General features: G+C 46.3%; 1 protein-coding gene across 2 annotated transcripts in view; it reads right to left on the bottom strand.

Moving 5' to 3' along the window:
* Nucleotides 1–24,066, bottom strand: part of Jarid2 (jumonji and AT-rich interaction domain containing 2) — a 188,284-nt gene that overhangs the window by 11,827 nt on the left and 152,391 nt on the right. For both annotated transcript variants that reach the window (XM_057787147.1, XM_057787148.1), the window contains 7 exons: nucleotides 20,423–20,658; nucleotides 9,832–10,864; nucleotides 6,599–7,101; nucleotides 4,364–4,456; nucleotides 1,613–1,731; nucleotides 1,453–1,523; nucleotides 636–750 (listed from right to left, as the gene is read on the bottom strand). In XM_057787147.1, the coding sequence (XP_057643130.1) occupies nucleotides 636–750; nucleotides 1,453–1,523; nucleotides 1,613–1,731; nucleotides 4,364–4,456; nucleotides 6,599–7,101; nucleotides 9,832–10,864; nucleotides 20,423–20,658 (2,170 nt within the window). The remainder of the gene's footprint in view (nucleotides 1–635; nucleotides 751–1,452; nucleotides 1,524–1,612; nucleotides 1,732–4,363; nucleotides 4,457–6,598; nucleotides 7,102–9,831; nucleotides 10,865–20,422; nucleotides 20,659–24,066) is intronic.

Genomic DNA, 24,066 nt, shown 5'->3' with positions numbered 1-24,066 from the left:
AACACAAAGGCCTCCTCCTTGCTCATCAGGTCATAAACAACTTGTACCCCACACTAGCAAACTGCTGTCCACATGGGCTCCAGAGGAGACATCAGTTGAAGACTGTTTACTTAATAAAGAACATTCTGTCACCCGTTTAAGTCAATTAGCAGTTAGTGGAGATGACTGAGACCAGCATGCCGTGAGACTATGAGATGGGATAGCATATGATATGCAGTCAACCACCACCTGCTGCTCTCAACACAGAGCTCAGAGGACCAACAAAGAGAACACACTGCTCAATGTTTCAGCTCTTGTAAAGGCCACTCAGATGAAGCTGCCCATCTAGACAAGCCCCCCATGGCACTGTGGGAATGCTGCCATGAGATCAACTCTTAGAATTCCACAACACATAACTGGGAGGCCCCAGAAGGGAAGCAGACTAAGCAGGCAATTCACAAGAGAACAACACAAAAGGCCAAGAATGGAAAACATCTTTTGAACCCCGCAACCTCCTGTGGCAGAGGTAGGAAGCACATGCCCTGGCTAGGGAAAAAGTGCATTTCTTCCAGCTGCTGCAGGCTCGGGCCCTTTACAGCACCAGTTGGTAGGATGCCTAGGACAGCGTGCATCCACTGCTGTGGGTCACTACTCACCAAATGCAGTCAGCACCAGTGTGTAAGTAGTCGATATATGGAAGGTGATTTTGGTCTCGAGACCAGCATGAGGTAGAAAAGACCATGCCAATATTTAGCCAAGGAATAGTCACTCCTACAATGTAAGAGAAGAGATGTCATGTTAGAGCAACAGAGCTTCAGTGTGATGGCCATTAAAAGTTTCCTCCAGGGGGAAAATGCGGTTCTGCCTCTCCCACACATACCACACCAAGAAAAAGATGGACGCCTGCGCTTCCCCATTTGCTACACAGAATGAATTCACTAGTCTTGCATTTTGGCTGGGTAGCTTGTTGACCCTTAGAGCTGAGAATGAATGTGTAAAGCCCGAGGGACTGAGAAGCCTGGCGTGAGTGGGTCTCACAGTCAGCAGGTGGGATACAAAGTTTCTGGCTTGGGCGGAAAGGAGTCTCTTAGGCTTCCCATTCCAAGGCCCAAAGAATTCGCAGCAATCAGAACCTCCACGGGATTTTGTTTTGCCTAAGTCAAAAGCAGTCTTACTACTTGGCCCATTTATTGTGGCTGCTGGCAAAAAGAGCATTTAGGATTCGGTTTTAAAAACCCCCTTTAAATACTCCAAGTTAAACTAGGCTCACCAGACTCTTAGATTTTGACAGGTGGGGGTCCACATTTTCTCGAGACTTTAATTGCAATCTCCTCCCTCTCTCCCAATGTTAAAATGTCAGTACATGTACTCTGCAGCTAAGATGCCAGGCCTCTCTCCCAGGCCTTAGGAGAAGCAGCCTGGCCTTGCTCTTGCTATGAAAGGGGGAACAGGGGTGCTTGTGGTCACGCTTACCAGGCACAGCACCAAGGTGACGCAGGATGGACCCTGTGTTATTGGGGAGGACGGTGAGGTTCCATCCATGCCTGCAGAGGGAAAAAATGGGGGTATAACAAGCTGGTGGGGAAGTGCACTATCTAGTCCCCGAAACATGGACAAAATCCTGGACCATTACCTTGAAAAAGGCTCTGATTTTCCCACCGGGAACCCACTGCCATGGGTATTAGTGTCCACTTTTCCGCAGTGAACTGCCACATGACAGTCCTTCTCTTCCACTAGCCTCCAGTACTCTTGCTGTAAGAAGAGGAAGCCAGTCATGGTCTATTTGGTACATGAAGCCCAAGACACGGTTGGAACATTATATCCAGGACAAGGTGTCTGTGAAGAGACTCCCATAAGCAACTCCTGCAGAACCTAAGGCAATGGTGCAGCTGTCCTCCCTGAGGACACACCCTCAGACCAACAGTTGACACGTGGGATGACAGCACTGTCAGGGGAAGCCACCCACACATACTGTGAGTGAGTGGAGAAACTGAATGTGGCTTAAGCACGCCTGCCTGTAACAGTTAGAAACCCTGAGGCAGTGGCTAAAGCTTGAGGGCAGCACACTCAGGGTCATGGGCCCAGTCTGTGCAGCAGGTACTAGAGTCAGAAAGCAGACCAGAGGCTGCCAGGCAGAGGGCACGGTTAGTCTGTAAAGGGCTCAGAGAACTGAATTATGATTTGGGACAGTTATCACTGATGTGAATCTCACAGAAATGTGTACTTAAACGCCTGTCACAGTGTTTGAGTGAAAGGAAGTGTGGATTCCAAAGCTTAAGTAAAACTGGATGCAGTAGCGTCCATATGGGATACCAGCATACTTAGGGCAATACATCAATCAAGTAAGGTGCTCACAGGCCTGGCATACACATCAGTGAACAGAAACCTTGTGTCAAACGAGGTAGAAGGTATCACCTACAGTTTGTCTCTTTCATTCACATGTGCTATGGCAAGCACAGCCCCACAGACAAACATGCAGAAATCTTAAAACAGTTAAAATGGGCGAGATGCCATGTTAGAAAAGAAAATCTGTTTGTGGGAATGAAATTAAAAAGCAGAGAGAATACTGTGTGTGTGTTGGGGGGAGGGGGATTGAAGACTTCCTATGTTCCCACCTGAAAAATAAAAAATAAGCCTAGCACTGGTCTAGCGCACTCACAATTCCTCCCTGCCACACTCTCCAAACTGATCAGTACTCTGCTGCAACTAAGTTAGCAATATGGTGTGGACACCAAAGACCCTGATGACCTCAGTATAATCCCTGCAAACCATAAAGGTGAGAGGACAGTACTTCAAAACTGTCTTCTCATCGTGTATATCCTATGTGCACACGCGCGCGCACACACACACAGGGTAAAGCCAGGCTACAATCTGAGCAGGTTCCACTAGAACTGGAAGGCTAGGAACAAGGAGTGGTTTGAGAATGCACTGCAGTCAAGAAGGAAGCAAGCTGTGCTGAGATGCCCCCACCACTTTCCTCCTGCACTTTCAGTCAGCTTTCCCTCCCTCCACCTGAACATGAACCTGAGTGGAGAAGAAACTCAGCCAATGAGCACCCAGGATCAGTCTGCAACTCAATTCCCAGGAATGCGAGGGACAGTGACTCCTCACAAGAAGGGCCTTTCTAGAAGGAAAATGGCCACAAACCATAAAGCAATGCAATCCATTCCTGAATGGACCCTTGCCCACAAAGAACAGCCTGTGACTCAGAGACTGAGCAGAGCTTAGGCAGACCAACAGTCACCAACCTCAAGTAGAAACACAAGGACTCATTCCACATAGGCAGTTGCCAAATCAAGTCCCTGTCCAACAGGAGAGGAAAAGGCCCTGCCGTTTCCATAAGACAGAGTCCAAGGCACGAGCCAGGCACAAACTGAAATCTGAGTTTCTGAAAACCTTCATTTTTGCTTCTAAATATTCAGGTAAAGACTACAGAAAAATGCAGTCTTTCTCAGGAAAAAGAATTCAAGAATTCCTACACAAAAGCCTGTAAAATGAGCTATGGACAATAAGCAGCAGCAGCAGCTCCTGGAGATGCCACGGCTAAGCCCTCTCATCGGGCATGTCTGACAGTGTCAGGAGGCATCAGGAAGCACCTGTTATGGCCACATGGGTGTCGGAGCAGAGCTAAGCATGGATCTGAGAGAGGATCTCAAACCCCAAGTCACACAGCTGGAATGGGAAGAGTATGATCAGTAAATGGAATTTTCCAAAGCCCTGAGATCAGAGTCCATCAGGGGAAACTGCACCCCTCAACATACTCCTCTTCCCAGCTACGACTGCTCTGAGTCAGGGAACTGAATGAACTTGCTTCTCTCCCTTTACAAACCAACTACGGCTGGGTTCCTCTGTCAGCAGCTGTAGGGTCCTAGGGACTCTACTGGGCTGTGGCCAAGGAATGTAAACAAACAGGACTGCCTTCGTCCTGCAGCACCTCTCACTAACAGCCGCTAATTGGGCACACAAGAGCTCACTGCATTTCCAGCATCGCACTAACTCCAAGAGAGAGCTGGCAATGGCACAAAAACGGTGACCTGCCAATCCCATTACATGAAGAACGGGAGAGGAGAAAAGCACACCATGACTTCAGGGAATTCCAAACAGTCTCCTCCAGAACACATAAGGAGGATTGGGGAGAGGAGTTTACTGAGGACAAAAACTGCTAGCAGGACCAGTGATGGGAACCCAGACACGCCCCTCAGACCCCTCCAGCAGGGGCCATGGAATCTCAGTCTTCAATGGACTAAGTTTTCATTTTCAAGAGAAAATGCCTGGCTACCCCACCACACACAGGACAACCCCAGCTCTGTGCCCCTTCACACTACACCAATCCTGAGGGCCCCTTCTAGTGTCACGGGAGAGTGCATGGAGTGGACCAGCTCACCTCGATCTCTGCTGGCGCAGGCTCCTTGCTGAAGCACATGTTCATGATGTTCCTTGCTGTTCGATAAAAAGTTGTTAGCGAAACAGATCTTCCCTGAAACAAAGAAAACAGAGTTAAGCCTTGACTTTATACCAAGACATAAATCTGGTTTTCACAGGTGTTTGACCAATGGCGTCCCCGTGGTGACAGGCCACACTGTTCTCAGGAGGTGACACCATCCCCATAAGTGTGCAATCCCAGCACACTCTGCCTCCAGAGCACTAACTAGCAGTGAACATGGAGACTGTAGAATGTGGGCTTGTTCTCCAGCAAGGCAGGGCTCTGGATAGAGTTCTCAGGTTGAGAAAGTGACTTTTCCTTACAACTTGAAAAGCTTTCCCAACTTTCTCTTCTTACAAAATAAAAGCCCAAGTACAAGGAAAATCTAATTTTACACGAAGTATCACAGGCAGACACAGTAAGCCAGGGTGGTGGACATGCTGGTGCTGCCAGCAGTGCCCCAGAGTGCTGAGAAGCTGTATACAACTTTGGTCAAGCACATCAGGTTTTTCCAATTACATCTAGAAAATAACTTTGACAATGCAAGTTTATAAAAACAACAAGAAAAACATCCTTGGGTCTGACACACTCTCACAGTACTGGTTTAAACAGCTACCAAAGGACTGGAGAACACCTCAGTTCAGAAGGTGCTGGTCTGGGATCCCAGGATTTGATGAGTAGGTGTAATTAATGAGGACAGCTTCCCAGTCATGTAAGATACAGACCAAACAAACAAAGGAGCATTCAGTACCATTTTCACAAAAGCAATCTCAGAAGCACAGCAGAGTGGACTGTAAGTAGGTGTTCTCAGGTAGCAATTCAAGTAGATGAAGACTAAACCCTTTCTGAGTCTAATAACAGACAAACCTGTAGAAATGCTTGAAGTCCAGAAATTTCTAAGTTCTAAGCTGAGGTCTGCTGACTGGCTGAGCCTCAAAAAAAGGATGCAGTAGGATCCAAGGCAAGTAAAACTCCTCTAAGAGGTCCTACGGTTTATGATGGCAATCATTACAGAGGCACAGGTTGAAGCCTGAAATGGCATGGTCATAGGAACCTGGCAGACAACCAGGAAAGGTGCTGACTGACCTAGCTGATAGAGCAGAAAGCTGTCTGACTCAGCACTCCCTAAGAGCTACAACAGAAGAAAGCCAACTAAGAATTCTTCCCAAAGGGAATCCAGATAAGGGTTTCAACTGGGAGGAATATTCACACAGCATCTACAAGCTGGCCCTGGGGTGCCTTTCCCATCTGCCCTTCCCCCTAAACAGGCCAATAGAAGGGAGCTCCAAATCTTGGGGAGCAGATGCTAGACTGCAAATTCTGTTTTCAGCCAGAAGCAGGGTGACTTGGGGGACTTGTGTTCAACCATCAGAAGTAATTCCACTTCCCAATCTCTTTCCTGCCTCTTTTCTGCACTGCTGTTAGTGGTGAGATTCGTGTCTAGATTTATCTGTTCCAGCTCTCTTCATCAATACCTAACACTGGGCTAGAACTACAAGTCTTTTTGAAATATAAAATAAGGAGGAAGAAAAGAGCATTCTCAGAGCTCACAGCCCAGCCTGAACAGCTCCGGGCAAAGCAGTGCCGTCAGAGGCCAGGCCAGAAGCAGAGTCATGGGACCAACAGACAGACCTCATTTTTGTGCCCCTGAGAGATACACAAACACAAGTAAAAGACACATCATTTAAGGGAAGTTGGAAAAGCCCGGGAGGCAAACTATTCACCCACATCTTATGATGCCAAGCCTCAAACCTGAAGCCTTGGCTACTTAACTGCTCAGCCTTCCCAGGCAGGTCCAACTGTCTATTATTGGTGTACAAGACAGAATCTGTTGGTGGGATCAGCTATCCCAAGAATCTGAATGTATGTCCCTCTAAAGTGTGTGGTAAAATCAGCACTGTGACAGCACTAGGGAAACATGCAAAGCACTGTCTGTGCTTCCACGGGGCTGTCAAATACTAGAACACTCACCCAATGCTGTATCTTAATGAGAAACAGCCGATCCTCAGAACCAAAGCCAACAACTTTCCATTTATTATTCCTCCTCTGTGATACTAAGTTACAGCACTCAAAACAGACGAAGGCAGTGCCCTAGCATTCACCGCAGCGGGACAGGCAGCCTCCTCCGGCTCCACAGGGCAAGGGACACATTGTTCCTACCCAGCTGCAGGTTATGGGAACCACAGAGCCTCTTACCTTATAGATGCACTTGTGGAAGTCATTGAGGACACCTTTGTCCTCTTCTTCCTCTTTGACCACTTCTTTTTCCTGAGCGAACAATCGCCGCCGGCCTGTCTTGAGAGGGGCCTGGCCCACCTCCTTGAGCTTGCTACGGAAGCCATTCCTGGGTGTAACGCCATGGATGAGCCCATTTTTGGGCTCAAAGCGAGGCAGGGAGTGGAACTTGTGGTGGTCATTCTCTGTGTGCCCCTCTAACGGCCCTTTGCGCTTCTCTAGGATTTCCTTCTCCATCAGCACCTCCTTCTCCAGCCGTCGGTGTTCCTCGGGGGACAAGGAATCATAGGAGAGCAGGTACTGGCAGTAGGCCTCCTGCAGCTTGGCCAGCCGGTCCTGGGCAGTCTTGGGAATGCGCAGCATGTCTGCTAGTTTGTTCCATTTTTTGAGGTCAGTCACTTGCTGCATGCCGCCCATCTCATTAATCAGCCGGAAAAAGCAGGCCAGGTCAAGCTCACAGCCTCCTGGGCAGTGATGGGGAAGGTGCGGAAGAGGAAATGGTTAAGAAGGACATAAAGGACCAATCTCCCCACCCAGGTTAGAGCAATGAGCAACTAATGTACAGCTATGAACATTACTGGGCACTAGGAGACATGAACATGGCTGAGTACCAGGAGACAAAGCAAACTGAGGGGCCATCATCTCAGGAAGGGACTGAACAGAAGGAGGGATAGAGGGAAAGAGGTAGCCATGCATAGCGGAGGATCACCGCATCGGTGCCCAGGTTGTGGGCTCAGCAGGGACTAGAGCACTATTATTCCAAGAGTAGAGGGACCAGGGCAGGGCAGAGGCAAGCTTAGAGCACCTCTGCTGTGGGGGAATTACTACAGTCTCTTCCCAAAGCCTAACACTCACCCACAAGGGGGCTTATTCTCTCATCCGAGACAGACACCAGAGTTGCTTAAAGCACAGAGGTTGCTTATCTCAGAAGATGAGAGTGAAAATGTATATCAAAACTCAAACATTGGCTGGGCGGTATAGCTCAGTGGTACAACACCTACCTGCCTAGCCTCTGTAAAACACACAAATCAAAAATAAAGCCAACAAAAACAACAAATCCATCTCATGGATTAAAATGCAGCCCTTACTCTAAGCACCTGGGTGGAAGGTGGAGAAGCTGCCTCCCGGGAAAGAGGAGTACTATCAACAACACAGCAGTGGAACAAAATAAAAACAAGAAACCCCTCCGTCTTCAAAAGCAGGGCTGCACTGACATCAAAACTAAAAGAAGTAAGGCTTCAGATGACACAGTAACAGGGGCCGGCTAGGTGAGCCACCGTGGGGGGAAGGGGGGTTGGATTCCCAGTCCACCAGGCAAAGATCGAGTCCCTGAACTCTTCCATCAGTAAGATAAAGAAAACAGTAGCCTGGATACATTTATTGCAATACAGGGAAACACCTGGATGGAATTGGTTGGAAGCAAAAGTCAGGAAACTCCTAAGGAAACAGCTCTCAGACTCAGCAGTGCTTTAGGAACTCACAGTACTACAGTGCCATAAACGAGGTTTCTGTCTCCTGACTTCCAGTTAACACCTAAATGATACACAATGCTTGCTAAGTCGCTTATAAGGCTCTTGTCAGGCCTATACATCACCCATCATTTCATGGCTATAGGGTCACTGAGTGACCTGTGCCACCAAGGCTTCACTTACTAAATGCCCTCTGGGAAGAGAGGCTCCCAGGATACATTGCCACAGAAAGGTACATGTGCTCACTGGTGAATCTGAGAAACTAAACATTTCCTAATCCTGCCCACTGGAAACCAAAGGTATGATGCCACTACTGGTCATGGACTGAGTAATGTCAAACGAGATGAACATAACTGAGGATGGAATTAATCATGGCTTACAGTACTAGCTTTGCAATCAGGATTATGGGGAAAAGAAAAGATGCAACAAAAAGTGTCTGGGCTGTCATGGCGACAGTACTTGCCGACTCACCTGTCCCCGAACACGAAAGTACTGTGCACTGACAGGGAGTTAGAATGGCCCCTACCTACCTGCAGGTCTCGCTAAGGCAGGATTCTGGCCCACTTGCCTCTGGGTTACCTGAAGGCTTGGTGTGGGGCGAGGGAGTGCATACCCTCCCTGTCTGTGAGCTCTACCCAAAGCCTGCCATGCCATTTCTGGGAGCACACTTCGGGGATCCTTATCAGGCATGTTCAATCGTACCCTCCTGAGAACTATGAAATCTACCTGCTGATCCTCGCTCTTGGCCTTGGGGTGACCTTAGGGGAGCCGTTCCAGACCTCCCAACCACAGACACGGCACTGTTTCACATGAGTTGGAGCCTACGGGAAGGACAGTGGACAGTGCTGCTGCTCTCTGCCTTGAGGAACTGACCCCTGGTACAAGTCACTTGGACTTCACTGGAGAAGTCCATCTTGGGCAAGAGGAACCAGTGGGGGACAGAAGCAGGAAGAAGGAGCCATGCCTACAAGAGAGGCATTCTGCTTTCCAGGCCGTGCACCTACAACAGCAGGCCATGGTGCCCACTGCTAGCCAGAACCAAACCAGTCCTTGAAAGAAATGGAATCTGACCGCTTTTATGTCCAGGCAGGTCCATTCTGCTTAAAGAAACTGAAGAAAAGTAGGGAGAAAGAGAAGGACAAACGAGGACAAGAGGATGCAAAAATGGCAGGAGTTTACAGAAGGATGTATGTGGAGTTATGAGGACAATCCAAGGTGGCATACTGATATACACACCCTGAAACCATACAATGTAATGGTGTTGTGAAGGAGTCTATAAAGTAACCACTAAGTTAAAATAAGGTCACCCAGGCAAGAGGTGCCCTACCTCACTGGTGTCAGACAGAGGGGAAAGGCACTGAGAGGACATAGGTGCAGCTGCCCACGAGAAGCCCAAGAAGCTTTAGGAGAAATCAGTCCTGTGACATGCAGAATTAGAAAACAATTTCTGCTTTTGAAGCCACCAGTCCATGGTACTTTGTTTGAACAGCCTGAAATCCTCAGTCCATCCCTGGACACTGATCACCTCCAGCAGCAGAAGACAGTCCAGCAGGGGACCTGGGATCTAGCACCATGACAACCCTCCAATTCCAAACTTCTTCCCACAAGCATCTGGGACCAGGGGAAGAGGGCTGCACTAGAACAGGGAAATGAGTGAGAGGTCCACCTGCCCCATGCTAGGTCATGGCAAAGCTGAGAGAGGAGCCACTCAAGCCCATACCTTACCTATGAGGGGGAGCTCATCCATGGTGATGCCCTGAGATCTGAGGTGCTTCTTTATGCAGGCTAGCCGCTGTACGTTGGGGCCCCAGCGCCGGCCCAGCTTATGGATGTGCTGGATCTGCGTGACAAAGCGCATCTCATCGTTGAGTTTGCACTCTGGCCGCCAGTCTGGAGGAGGAATCACACGACACATCCCGTACTTCTCCACCTGAGCACGTACTGACTCAATGTAGATGAGAGGGTCATGGAACTCCTTGGCGGAGGGCCTGAGGACAGGGATCTCGTCCATTGCTGCCCACCCAGACCTGCCGATCCCCTTCTCTGGCTTGCCCTGCGGATCATGCGGCTTGTGCGAGGACTCGGGTTGCGAGGTAGAACGATGTTCACAGGGGGTGCCCTCTGCCTTCCCATGTGCTTGTTTGCCCGGCGTGTTCTTGCCAGCCGTGGCCCGCTTCGGCCTATTCCTTTCCAAACTTCGCTCGGGCACTTCCTTCTTCACGTGTCCATTCAGCAGAGACTTCTCTGCTGAAGCCGCTGAGGCCTTTTTGCCAGGGGCTTCTGCAGTGCCTGCTGCCCCTTTCATCTTCTTCGGGGGTGACTGCGGCTTGTCCACCTGCTGTGCCTCTTCCAGTCTCCTCTTGGAATTCCGCAGTCCCTCCCTCAGCTGCCGCCCCCCGACCTCCTTAGTGCATGACTTTGGGTTCAACCTGCTGCTGGCCTTGAGGCCATTGGCAGCAGGCCCGGTGGACGTGGACGCCCCCCCGAGGGATAGCACCTGTTTGCGGGTTTTTGCATTGCTACTTTCAGTTTTCCCTGAGATTGTGTGGTTGACAGCTGAACTGGGCTTGTGGTGGGTGGGTTTGGTTTCCTTGACCAGTTCTCTCTTGGCTTTGGTGTATGTGACAGTCCCCTTGGTCACTGTGGCAGTGTACTTCACAGTTTTGGATGGTGAAGGTCTGACTTCTCGGATCTTTTTGGCACTGGTTGTACCTGCACCCAGAGATGACATCCGAGTGACTCCATTTACCTTAGACACCTACGGAGGCAGCAAAATCGGGGGTAAGAGAAAGAATTAGTGCCCAGGAAGAAACAGTGAGAAAGGACTAGTACAGATGCTGGTTACAGGCTTGGGAGATAAAATAAATAAGGCAAAAGAGCCATCAAGCTTTAGTCTTTGATACTAGCATGACATGCTCACAACCTAGATCTTACCCCAGACTGTGCAGGCTGGCCTCTGCATTTCCTGCATATGTCTGCATACTAGCATTTCTTTGCATGGCCCTTTCAGGGAATCTTGGGCTACATAGTGAATACCCCATATGTGGACCTTTTAATTACCTATGCCAATTCTAAGAATCTATAACAGCCTCGGGAGGCAGAGGCAGGCGGATCTATGTGAGTTCGAGACCAGCCTGGTCTACAAGAGCTAGTTCCAGGACAGGCTCCAAAACCACAGAGAAACCCTGTCTCAAAAAACCAAAAAAAAAAAAAAAAAAAAGAATCTATAACAGCAAGATTCTGTTCATTTAAGACAAGTGAGCAATAGTTTTTAAAAACATATAAAATAGTTTTCTAAGTATGCACCCCAGTAGCTAACCTCTGTGTGATGTGGGAGGGTCTTCTGTTGTGTTGATTTCATTGGTTAATAAAGAAACTGCCTTGGCCCTTTGATAGGACAGAAAATTAGGTAGGTGGAGTAAACAGAACAGAATGCTGGGAGGAAAAGGAAAGTGGGGCAATCGCCATGCCTCTCCTCTCTGGGTCAGAGGTCATAGAGCCAGCCTCCAGGTCAGACATGCTGAATCTTTCCTGGTAAGCCACCACCTCGTGGTGCTACACAGATTATTAGAGATGGGTTAATCATGATGTGAGAATTAGCCATTAAGAGGCTGGAACTAATGGGCCAAGCAGTGTTTAAAAGAATACAGTTTGTGTGTTATTTCAGTTGTAAAGCTAACCATGCGGGAGCCAGGCAGGACGAAAAAACAGGCCTGCCCGCAGCCCACTACATCTGTGAGTCACAAAACTGTGCAGCCAACGCACAAATAGAAAACCCAGCTATGATGTTTTAAAAAAGACACTAGAGAAGGAAAGCAGCCACAGCTCCCAAGTGCCTTGGTCCAGATCACAGGTCAAGCCCATAGGTGCGGCTGCGAGCTCACACTCATTGTCCTTGAAAGTTACCCCGCACAGACAGTCTCACTAGGTGCAGGATAGACACTTCAACTCCTTTTCACCTTTTTTTTTTTTCAGATTCATTATTTATTACATAATATAGTGTTCTGGGTGCTGGAGAGATGGCTCAGAGGTTAAGAGCATTGCCTGTTCTTCCAAAGGTCCTGAGTTCAATTCCCAGCAACCACATGTGGCTCACAACCATCTGTAATGGGGTCTGGTGCCCTCTTCTGGCCTGCAGTCAAACACACAGACAGAGTATTGTATACATAATAAATATAAAAGAAAAAAGGAAAAAAAGAATATAGTGTTCTGCGTGCATGTATGCCTGCAGACCAGAAAAGGACACCAGATCTCAGAATGGTTATGAGCCACCATGTGGGTGCTGGGAATTGAACTCATGACCTCTAGAAGAGTGGCCAGTACTCAACTGCTGAGCCATCTCTCCAGGCTGACATTTCAACTTCTTTTGTGAAGCAAAAATAAGCCAAACCCCTTTCTGCACATATGGTCCCTATTTTCTTGCCCCTTGCAAGTCCCATTTAAGTTTCTGCTAACTGGGTAAATAGAGGCATCCATGCCCATCCTATATTGGCCATCCATATGCCAGCCTCAAAAACCAAGGAAAAGCCGGGCGATGGTGGCGCACGCCTTTAATCCCAGCACTCGGGAGGCAGAGGCAGGCGGATCTCTGTGAGTTCGAGACCAGCCTGGTCTACAGAGCTAGTTCCAGGACAGACTCCAAAACCACAGAGAAACCCTGTCTCGAAAAACCAAAAAAAAACCAAGGAAAAAAAATTTGTGAAACAAAAGGTTGACTCATTCACACAGAATGGAAGAGTGTGGTTTGACAATCTCCCAGAAGTCTGCAGACCTATCAACAAGAACACTGAGGTACAAGGTAGGTGACTTTACACTAATCAGCACAGCTGTGGGTTTGGCATGACATTTAGTCTCATGGGTGTCTCATCTACAACATGAATTTTAAAAGAACTGGGGGGTGGGTGTTAAGAGCCGCCGCCACCTCCTCCAAAAAAACCTAAAACTCACACAATTACAAAAACCACAGACCTCATACCAGAAAAATGCTGAGCTGGGGAGCCTGGTGTACTGGTGAGGTGCCACCATGGGGCTGCATCATGAGCAACCTGCTGGCACCACAAAAGATCTGGGTGATAAGTCAGTGGGATGAAGAAAATAGAAGTTGATGGGCATCCAGAGCAGCAAAGGAAATGAAAGGTTCAGGATTTGCCCAAATAGATTCCTGCCCCATCCCCCCAAAAGAGTCTCTAAAGCCCCCTCCGTGGGATTAAGATATGAGGCCTGTGATTCTGGAACTCCAACCAGATCTTTAGTTGTCATCTACAAACCACACTTTGAAAACCTGCTGAACAAGGTTTTTGGGGTTTTGTTTGGTTGTTGGTTTTTTTTGGGGGGGGCGAGGGCGGGGGGGGGGTCCTCTATGGTACAGAATCCAGTCAGATCTGTTTTCTATGAATGCCAGAAATGATGTAAAAACAAATGCTTGGTGTGACTTGGCTCATGAGCCTACCCATACTTGCTCATGGAGCTCCCCCAGCTTTTGGGATGAAGTGGGACACCAATGAATTAGGTGCCAATATACAAGGCTGGAAGAAGGTTCTGTTGATAAGTGCTTACCATGTAGGCATGAAACACTAAGATCAATTCTCTAGCATACATGAAAACAGCTAAGCATGGCAACACACATATAGGGAGACAGAGATAGGCATATCCCTGGCACTTGCTGGTCAGTTAGCCTAGAGAAATCATGAGCCTAGATTCAATGGAAGACTGTCTCAAATAACGAGATGGACAGCTCCTGAGGCAACTTGGGTTTGTCCTCTGGTCTACACGCAGTAACACGCACAGACAGACAGACAGACAGACAGACAGAGCGAGCAAGGGAGGAGATCAAGAACAAGGTTCTACTAACTTGAAGGAAGAGGTATGGAAATACCTTTGTTTAGTTCACCTTAGTTTTATCAAATGAATCTATTGAAAAACATTAAGATAATCAGTAAGTGGATTTAGTTGATCTGTATCTCCAAGATGAAGGACAACGAGACACTCAGCTAGGCACAGACAGTAGGCAAGCAGGTCTCTGGAATGATGCCATTATGCGCTGGAGATGGTGGAGAAATACATGCTATATAGGCTTCCCTGCCCCTGCATTATTGGGGGCACAGCCTGTCTCACCCTTACACAAGCAATACAATAAAGCTAGTCTCTTCCTGAAGATGAAGACTTTCTGTCAAAAGCCCAGCCTCAGATATATACTGGCATCGGGTCAGTATTTCTCTAGCTTGGAAACCCTGAAAATTCTTGAGAACAAAGTGAATACTTTTGATGATTAATAGAAGTTTCACAGCCACTGGCCATACATCGAATCTGTGAGGATGCTAAAAGAATCCATATTCAGAAGACTTAGATGGTACAATATCGCCACAAGTCCTTTAACCCAGCCTGTCAGAGGGCATGGAATTAAACCAAGGTTCTCTGTGGCCCATATCAGATAAAGATGACGATTCTTGGAACCAACCCTCTGGCTTCTAGGGACACCTGGCTCCTTGCCAAATTATTTATAGACACTCAGTGTACTGCAATTCCTTGTCACTGTCTTCCATGACAAAACACCACACTGTTGGGGGATGAAACGCTAGACTGTTGCCAAAATTATTGTCGACCACTAAAATGATACAAATCTATTTCACTTGCTTTCTCAGATTAGGTGTCCCCACAAATATAATGCTTTCATGTCCAGAAAAGATTAAGGCATATCTGTCTCCTCGAGCCAGAACAATTCGTTCTAATGGACGAAGAAATAAACTAAAGCAGCAGTCCTCAACTGTAATCCTGCCCCTCATACAAAGCTTCCCAGTGGTGGCCACAACACAGCTGGCAAGCTAAGCCAGCAACCAAGGCATCTCACAAACTTGCTGAAGAATATACAGAAACCTCGACAAGTTGAGATGGCCTCTTCTGCTGGAAAGGCTTGGAGCCGACAAACTGAACACAGCCACACCTACTTCACAGTGTGTGCTCATCGCTCAGAAGTCAGCGCCTCAAAAACAAAACCGCAGGGAAAGGAGGAGCTGTAACACCAGTGATGTTCTACCACCCTCAGATCTACAGCACATTTGACTTTCAGAACAAAAGACAACCTCAGTCACTGAAATGACATCAGCAAGGGAAACCACGAGTCGCAGCTGTGATGTCCTACAGCAGTGTGGATGCAAGGGAATGTGCCTCATTTGCTGGAAGAGTAGCACAGGAGTGCTGCAGCAGGACCCTCCAAGGCACAACATAAAAAAGAAAACAGAACGGCTTTCTACACCAGTTCTAGTGGAGATCCTGGGAATGCAGTGCCACCCACAAACCAGCTCTGCAGGAAATGGGTTTGTGACTTGTTCTGGGCCCACAATCACCCACCTGCATTTCCAGAAGCGACAGAGACAGCCAGAAAGTATTTGCAAAAGGTTGTTTAGGTCTGGTCCCCCCAATACCACCGCCCCCACAATTTCAAAACCCAAGGAGTTCAACTATTCCTCCTTGTCTGGTTTTTTCTTTAGTTTTTTAGAGACAGGAACCCCACCCACCCCCAGTCATTTAATAAACTTTTGTGAACAGGAAGGACTTGTACTTACAAGGCAGACCAGAAAATAAGATGTTTGGGGATAAGTGAACCAAGATTTAATTAAGAGCCTTCATCCACCCAGGGTCATTATTGGCAAACTCTCATTACCCACGAGAGGGAGCCAGTGAGCTTGACCAGGAGCACAGATTAAGTGGTGATGATTAAAAAGAACAAAAGCGCACAACTACTTCAGACAGAGGAGACATAGTCAAAGGTTAAGGAAGACCCAGGTTCTCATAGCAGTCGCAGATACATCTACCACAGAGGCAATATGGAAACAGAAAGCTAAAAATGGAGCACACAGACGCAGGAGAAGCTGAGCAAAACTTCTTTATAGCACCCCACACATAGACTGAATGGAATTACCCAAAGACACAGGGGGTGGCATTATTGAACATGTAGCCTTGTAGGAAAAAGTCTGTCATGAGGTTTTAGAAGATTAAGCCAGGCCCATGGCTTGTTCGCTCTTCCTGCTCCTTGACGATCTACCTCTCTAGCACCAAGTCTGCCTGTGTGCCATCATAATTCCCACTATGCCAATTGTAAGACCAGCCCAGTTAAATGTATTCCTTTTAAGAGATGTCATAGTCATGGTATCTCTTCATAGCAATAGAAAACCTAAGATACTCAGATTTCATTCTGTAGAGCTTATTCCCAATTTTGTTTTCCTAAATTCATATTTTTTATCCTTTGGCCTCTGTGGATCTTCTGGGACAAGGTCATTTCCTCTCTATATACTTACACAAGAGGTGTCTTCTGGCCAAGCATGTCATATATCCTTCCAAGAGTGTCTGGTGGCTGCCCGTGAAGACCTGTAACATCCTTCTCAGTATTACGGATTAACCTCAGTGTAAAGAGTAAGACATATTTGGTGTGTGCCAGTAATTCATCTTCCAGATTACTGGCCACATTCAACCAGGAACTTCACTGACTCTCTTGGAAAGCTAGGATTTCAGAACACTTTCTGAGAAGCAGGTCATGCCAGCGTTCAGGGAACGAGGCAGGAGGCCTGTCACACATTCAAGGACATATACAGCAAAACTCTATCTCAAAATAAAAGGAAATAATCTCTCTCCTGATAGCCCCAATCTTTTGGGAATCCCACAACAGCTGGCATCTGTTACTGTGTTTAACTGGAAGCCTTATTTCAGAATAATAAATGTCAAACATCTACAACGCAGTCCGCCAGTTCCAGAGGATTGGGATGAGATTAGAGTGGAATGCTGGCCACAGACCCTGCATACCAAGACAAAGAAATGCAAGTGTTGTGTGTGTTCATGTATGCTAAATCTCAGGATCCAGGGCCTTGAAGCCAGAGGACTGCACCATCTACCATCACTCCTTAGTCCAAGAGTGACAAGAACAGGGTCTGTCAGCAAGCAGAGCAAAGCTGCTGCCAGCAACAACCCATGCAAATCGGTCCACCCACAGACTTTTCCTACAGTCAAACCTAAAGCTAAAGGTCAGAGTATCCTTCAGGCATTTGAGTGTCATCATATCTATCAATTAAAAGGGATCTACAATTTGCTTTTATTGACCTCATTTTCAGAGCATTCAACTAACAAGATCAGAAGATCACCCACTAAGCACCAGGAAGGCAAAGATCACATCTCAAGGGCAGAGTGGAGATCAGGATCACAACAAAATCAGAACTGGAAGGCCTCTGACTGATTCTGGACATAGGAAAGATTCCCCAATAAGAGAAGCCAAGGCTGGCAGCACTTAAGTCCCAGCAGCTCACTCTATTGTGTTCTCTGTGGTGGTTTGACTGAAAATGGCCCCGTGCACGTTTGAAGGCAAGGATTAGGAAATGTGACTTTGCTGGAGTGGGTTTGACAGTGGGGTGGGCTGTGAAACAGCAAAAGCCCATGCCAGGCTCAAATGCCATCTGTCTAAAAACAGGATGTAGCTCTCAGTTAAGTACCCAGCAGCAAATACCTGGCGGCCATCATGCTCCCTACAGTGATGATGATGGCCTAAACTGAAGCTGTAAGTAAGCCCCCAATTAAATGTTTTCTTTAATAAAAGAAGAAATACATGGTGACTACTGTCCCAGCAACAGAACATGAACTAAGACAGCCTCCCATCAACATGCTAGATGGGATCAGGTAGCATGCACCCACCATGGACAAAGACAGTGGGCAAAGACAACCCAGCCCCCCTCCAAACTTCCCACTCCCCCAGACTAATTACTGTAACTGTATGGAGTGCTGAAGAAGAGCTGTGACTGAGATGAGCAGTAATGATCCTAGGCAAATGTAAGCCACGTACCCCTTGATTAAATGTCACCAGTATGAATCTTTGGACAAAAGTAAATAATCTGGAGATGCAGCTCAAACACGACTAACTCAACAATTAACTATTCTTAATAAGACCTGTGGTTAAGAATACTGGCTACTCTTCCAGATGACCGACCCGGGTTCAATTACCAGCAGCCACAGGGCAGTTCACAACTGGCTGTGCCTCTAGTACCATGGGACCTGACACCCTCACACAGACTCACATGCATGCAAAATACAAATTCACATAAAATAAAGTTTTAAAAAGATCACCTGCTTTATGTAATAGTGTAAAAATTTTTACCATAACCAGACTAGAAAATAATCCATTACGTGCCTGCTTGATAAGAAAGCATAGCTGTTCCTACGATGGTCAATCTTGATAAGAAAGCACAGCTGTTCCGACTATGGTCAATCCCCGTCTAATCTCGACTAAGTACAGTTCAACCTGAATAGGTACAACTGGATATGGGCACCTGGATGTTTAGAAAATGCATAAAACTCGAGCCTGTTCCAGGGAATACATAGGATGCAGCCTGTTTGTCTCTGTATCTCTATCTCTACATCCTTTTTCCACTTTGTATTACAAGCAGAAACATATGGAACTGAGCTCTGCTCCAGCTCCTGTCAAACCAACAGTAGTCTGAGTGGGCTGTAGCTGGTGAGCCACTGAAACAAATTAGAGCAGGGGCCCACCTTGTGCTGTGTGCCTTAGAGAATGCAAATATCAGAACCCAGTGTTTAGGAGGCAGCCCCAGCTACTGAAAGAGCAATTCCATAATCAGGCTCAGCTGCCGTCTCTGGAGAAAATGATATCTTTGTTTCATAAACCAGAGCCACTACTGATATCATGGTAAAATTACTTGTTCTCTCATGAGGCTTCAAAAGACTTAGAACAGTGAGTGGTTCCTCATAATATGGGAACCCCCAATCGTAAAATTCTTTGATTTTATTTCATAACTGTAATTTTATCAGTTATGAATCATAACTATCTGGTGTGGACGATATCTGATATATGCCCCCAAAGAGGGTCATGACCCACAGGTTGAGAACCATTGACTTAGAAGGATGGGGTCTCGATAAGACATAGAAACATAAAGTGGCCATGTGTGACTTCACCACCACAAACGAAAACCTAAATGCTTGAGAAGTAAAGATCAAGACAAAATACTCTGTGTCTGTGTGTGTACGTGCGCGCGCACACGAGGGGGGGGGGGGCGCATGTGCATACATGCATGCGCACTTACTTGTATAAGCCTGTACAGCTCTATAAATGAATATACTCATTCACATTCAGGGACATATACTATGAACTAGTTACTGAGACCACAATTTGGAATACAGCTCGTAAAGAAATCTCTCCTGTCCCCTCACTACCCTGCTATGAACCCATCTTTAGAAATCACAGTCCTGGGGAAATTGCAAGTAATCTGCCATGATTACTGGGAAAGGGAAGCCATCAACGGACTGTGATCCCCTAGGACTCATCAACCCTACCGTGGTTAAATGCATGAGGAGCCAATTGTTTGTTATCTGTTTTAGAATAGCTAACCCAGTCCTTCTTATGTGCCCCAATGGATCTGCCTGTATGACTATACTCCCTGCCTCCCAGAGCTGTTGAGAAAATATGGACAGGAAAATTTCCATAGAACAGCAATGGCCCAAGATGCAGGTCTTAAGAGTTACCCAAGACAATCTTGTTATTCAATCTTGTTAATACAGAACCTTCACAGCCAAGCGTATCTCATCCAATGTAGATGGTTCAGCAGTGTGCCTGCCTGCCTACTCAAGACACCTGCTGCAAGTCCTGGCTGAGAACAAGAAAGCAGGTGAGATGGTTCGACAGGTAAAGGCTCTGGCATCCAAGCCTGAGGAATGGAGTTTTATCTCTAGGACACAGATGTTGGAAGGAGAAACCCAGCTACCGAATGTCACCCTCTCGCCTCCATAGGAAAGCTTTGCTGCACACAAGGACACAGACACCAATAATTAGATGTACTAAATATAAACCTTATAAGAAACTTTAAAAACAAAAGCAAGCAAGAAAATAGACCACAATCATCCCAGACAAGCCTGTACCATCTCTAGGTTTATTTTAACACCAAACTCATGCGGCTACAGCTAACATGAGCAAGACAATGGGTGTTCCCCACACCTGTACCTGGTGGAGCACTTGAACAAAAGGAACATTAAGAACACAAGCTACATTTCTCCACTCCCATGAACTCTAATATCCTACTATGTAAGCTCAATCTTACTGTGTGAGCAAAAGGCATCCAGTTAGGGTTAGATCCAGGAGGGAAAAGATCCAGAAGTCCCACCTGGATCTTCGTAAGGTTAAGAGCCGCACTTTGGTGAAGAGAAACTATCCCTGTCCACCTGTGTGGCGAGTCTTAACTTCTCTAGCTTCTTTAGCCTGACTTCACTTTGTGAGCGAACTGAGCATTAGCTGGTAGACCAGAAAGCTCCTCACAATGAGGGTTACCTGTTTCCGTAAGTCCTGAGCCGACCGATGCAGAGGGGGAGGTTGGTGGTTGGCAGGAAGCCCCTTGGCCAAGGAGCCTGCAGAGGGGGTGGCTGAGGGCTGGGCCACTGAAGCCTGCTCCCTTCGGCTGTCTGCCCTGTGGTCGATGTGCTTCTCCTTCCCGGGAGTGGCCTCCTTGCTTTTGTGTTTTTGAGCGGGTTCTTTCTCCCGTGTTGACCTGTTGGAGCCATTGAAGACTAGAAAAGGGAGAGAGGGGAAAATGAAGTTATTATCTTGAGTGGATAACTATACAAAAATTCTCCAGTGAAATGGGCAGCACCCAAAAAGTATCTGAAAGGAGATAAAACTGATTAAAAACGCTTTAGAAAATCTTAAGGAAGAATTCCTGTAGCTTAAAACTCTTTTTTTTTAATCCATTAAAAATAATCTCGCTAACATAGGTAGCTTGTACCTAAAATCCTAACACTCAGGAAGCCAATGCAGAACTATTCTAATAACTTCAAGACCTCCCTGGGCTACACAGTGAGTTCTGGGCCAGCCTGACCTACAGAGTTTGATTGTCTCTAATAAACAAAAATAGTTACACAGTTAAAAACAGTTAATAGTTAAAAACTAAAAACTATAGAAAAATTTATTCAGACTATCAATGTTGTAATGTGCTAAATTTCCTCAGGTTACAAGGGGACTGTGCTGTGTGAAGCCCCATGCAAACAGAATGTTATTATTAGAGAGACAGTGTACTGCTGCAGTTGACTTACTGACCTTCGTAGCTGGCATCCCTTTAGTGCAGAGGTGCTGCCAGGGTCTAGGCTCTCATCATCACTCCTAGTATCCCCAGACAAGACTGGATAGTATACACCACTAGCCTATAGCACATCACTAGCCTGGGAGTGACCCAAATCAATATTCAAAGTGCATTTACTACTTAATACAACTTGCTTTATAATACAAAAAGAAAATCAATTAAGGTATGTGAAGTCACTAATGTCAGGGACCATCTGTATGTAGTCATAGTCCAAGACCACCTGAAGATATCGAGAAGCACTGAATGAAATTTAAAGGCACACATACACTGTGCAACTGGATGAGTAAGGCATGCAGTTGCAGTTGCTTTTATGACCTCCAGGTGAATAATGAGTGAGCTGGAGCTGTAAGCCAACCCTATTCATTACTAAATCCAGAACCAGCAACCGTATCCATGAATAAGCCACACCAATGTTAAAGACTCTTTGGACTGTTCCCTACTTAGAATTTCTTCATTAAGTTATTATTTATCTATCCTCTTAGTAGCCATTTAGAACACAGAAATATGTAACTTAATATGCTTTCAACTATCAAGTAAAACCTTTAGAATCATTCCTGAACTCCAAAAGCTAAGAATGTTATCAACTAGCCCTTGTAATCTAGAGATTGCCTGACATCCTCACCAATGTCCCGGTAGGATTTTTATTTATTTTTTAAAGGAAGAGTTTCATTGTAAAGGTCTTGGTGGCTTTGAAATCACTATGTAGACCACGCTGGTCTTGAGCTCACAGAGATCTGCCTTCCTCTGCCACCCACAAATTCCGATTGAAAGGAACAAGCCCCACCTAAGGTGTCTTTTGTTCTGTAATTTAAAGGATCACTGCAAAGACTTGCCCCCAATAGAGGGTATCTCAGGTAGTGTAAAGACCTGGGCAAGGAGCTAAACAGAGCAGCCAATTTTCCTTCACCAGTCCCTCACAAAACCTGGAGAACACCCATCTTCAGAGGCAGGCAGAATGGTGAGCCTTGGATGCGGCTCTCATCTTCGCATCCTCTAACCTGCAAATATTTCCTTCTTTTGTCCCTGGAAAAAGGTGTGTGGACTAGGCTAACCTCGGACTCATTTGCCCACCTTAAAAGCACATGTCACCATACTACATTTTTCGGGTGCTAACTCTGCCTTTAAACTGCAAAGTTTAGAAAGCTCTCCCACCCATAAATATTATAGGAGATTGCTTCATCTGAATCCTCGATTTTTTCCCAACCTATAACAGTGGATAAGAAAAATTATGTTTATGGTATAACATGATATGACACATAGCTCTATGAAATGTTAAGCTAACGAATATGTTCAATATTCCCAAATATGTACTGACTTTGTAAAAACATTCATTTTTGATCTGCTTTCTATGGGTACAGAATTGAGCGCTATTAACTGAAGTCATATTCAGACAAACAGCTCTCCGTGGCACACAAAATTTTCAAAATTAAAATAATCTGAACTTCCTTCTAAGTCTTTTCCTCATTTAATTGTTCAGCTGTAACTCTTCTTTTGCATAGGATCTCTCTCCTATCTGGGTTAACTGTGAGCATCAATCTCAAAGGTTCTTCCAGGACCAGCAATGATATACTCAAAACAAATTTTAGACACTGAAATAAAGATGGTGTCTCATTGCTTCTCTGTTACACTAGATGCAGGGGAAATGGAGCAGCTCTAATGTCTGCATTTACTCTAAGTGTAAGTAACTAGTCACTGTCAGAAACCATCAATCACACCCCCACATCTGCAGCCTGGGTCTGCCTGGAACAAATGAAGAGCATCATCTCTGAGGAGTCAATTAAGAAGGTTCATGAATCCAGGCAATTCTTGACTGGATTTTTGACTAATTTCTCACTAATTTCATAAAGCAAAGAACATGGCTCCAATATCCTGAACTGCTTTCTTACTTCTCCTAAGAAAGACAATTAATTCACAGTCCACCCTGCTTTCGAGCACTAGTTTTATAGCCATTGATTTTATTCGAAGAGAGGGTGAAACAAAAATATTCTCTGGATTTATCCTATCATGTTAGTAGTATTTGAAGTGCAATTCTTGGCTCTGATATTTATTATAGGGCAAGTGAGCTGATCCTTGGTTTTCTCATTTGTAGACTGACGCTAACATGTTCCTGCAGACAGCCACTGGAGATTTAAAGGGGATGCCTTAGGAAACTTTATCAGCACACCCTGACTAAGTGTGTTCTAGCCTCTTTTCTTTCATTGCTGGTAGAGGGCAGTTGGCCTGAGCAAGACCCATCACAACATGTGACCACTGAGGTTCATTAAATATGACACCTTTACCCCCAGCTCCCACCCCACTTACTATGGATCTAGTCCCCCGATGTTACTCAATTTTCCCCTAGCATTGCTACTGGCTAGCTTGTCACCTGTCCAAGAATTCATGTTCTCATGTAAACACGAAGGGACAGGAGTGCTTATCTACTAATGCAGTGACAATTCAGGGAAAAATGGGTTAACTGACAAGCAGCATACAGTCCTTTGCTAAAGAATCATGCCAGCAAACAGTTCTAAGCTGTGGACAGAAAAAGTATGCCTTCCTGACCTAAAAAAGGAAGGTCCTTCACCACTACTGCCTGTATCTGAAAAGGAGAGAGGTACAACCCTCTGGTTCCAATGGAATGGACTTGGAGGACTTTCAACTACTAATCCTCCTTCTTCCCAGGAAAACACTGGAAAGCAAAGATCTGGAACCAGAGCCGAGCTATGCAATGCTGGCTGCAGCGGGTGATGAGGGAGGCCAGTGCTATCAATGCAGTTGAACAAACCAGCTGCTCTGCAAACTGCAGCAGCGTGCCTGCGAAGGAGTATTCTAATAAGATGTCCTAGGAAAGAGAAATGAA

This window comes from Chionomys nivalis, chromosome 13 (genome assembly GCF_950005125.1).
Source record: "Chionomys nivalis chromosome 13, mChiNiv1.1, whole genome shotgun sequence".
Taxonomy (NCBI): Eukaryota; Metazoa; Chordata; class Mammalia; order Rodentia; family Cricetidae; genus Chionomys; species Chionomys nivalis.
The sequence above is the reverse complement of the archived record's forward strand: the minus strand, read 5'-3'. Positions and strand labels throughout refer to the sequence as shown.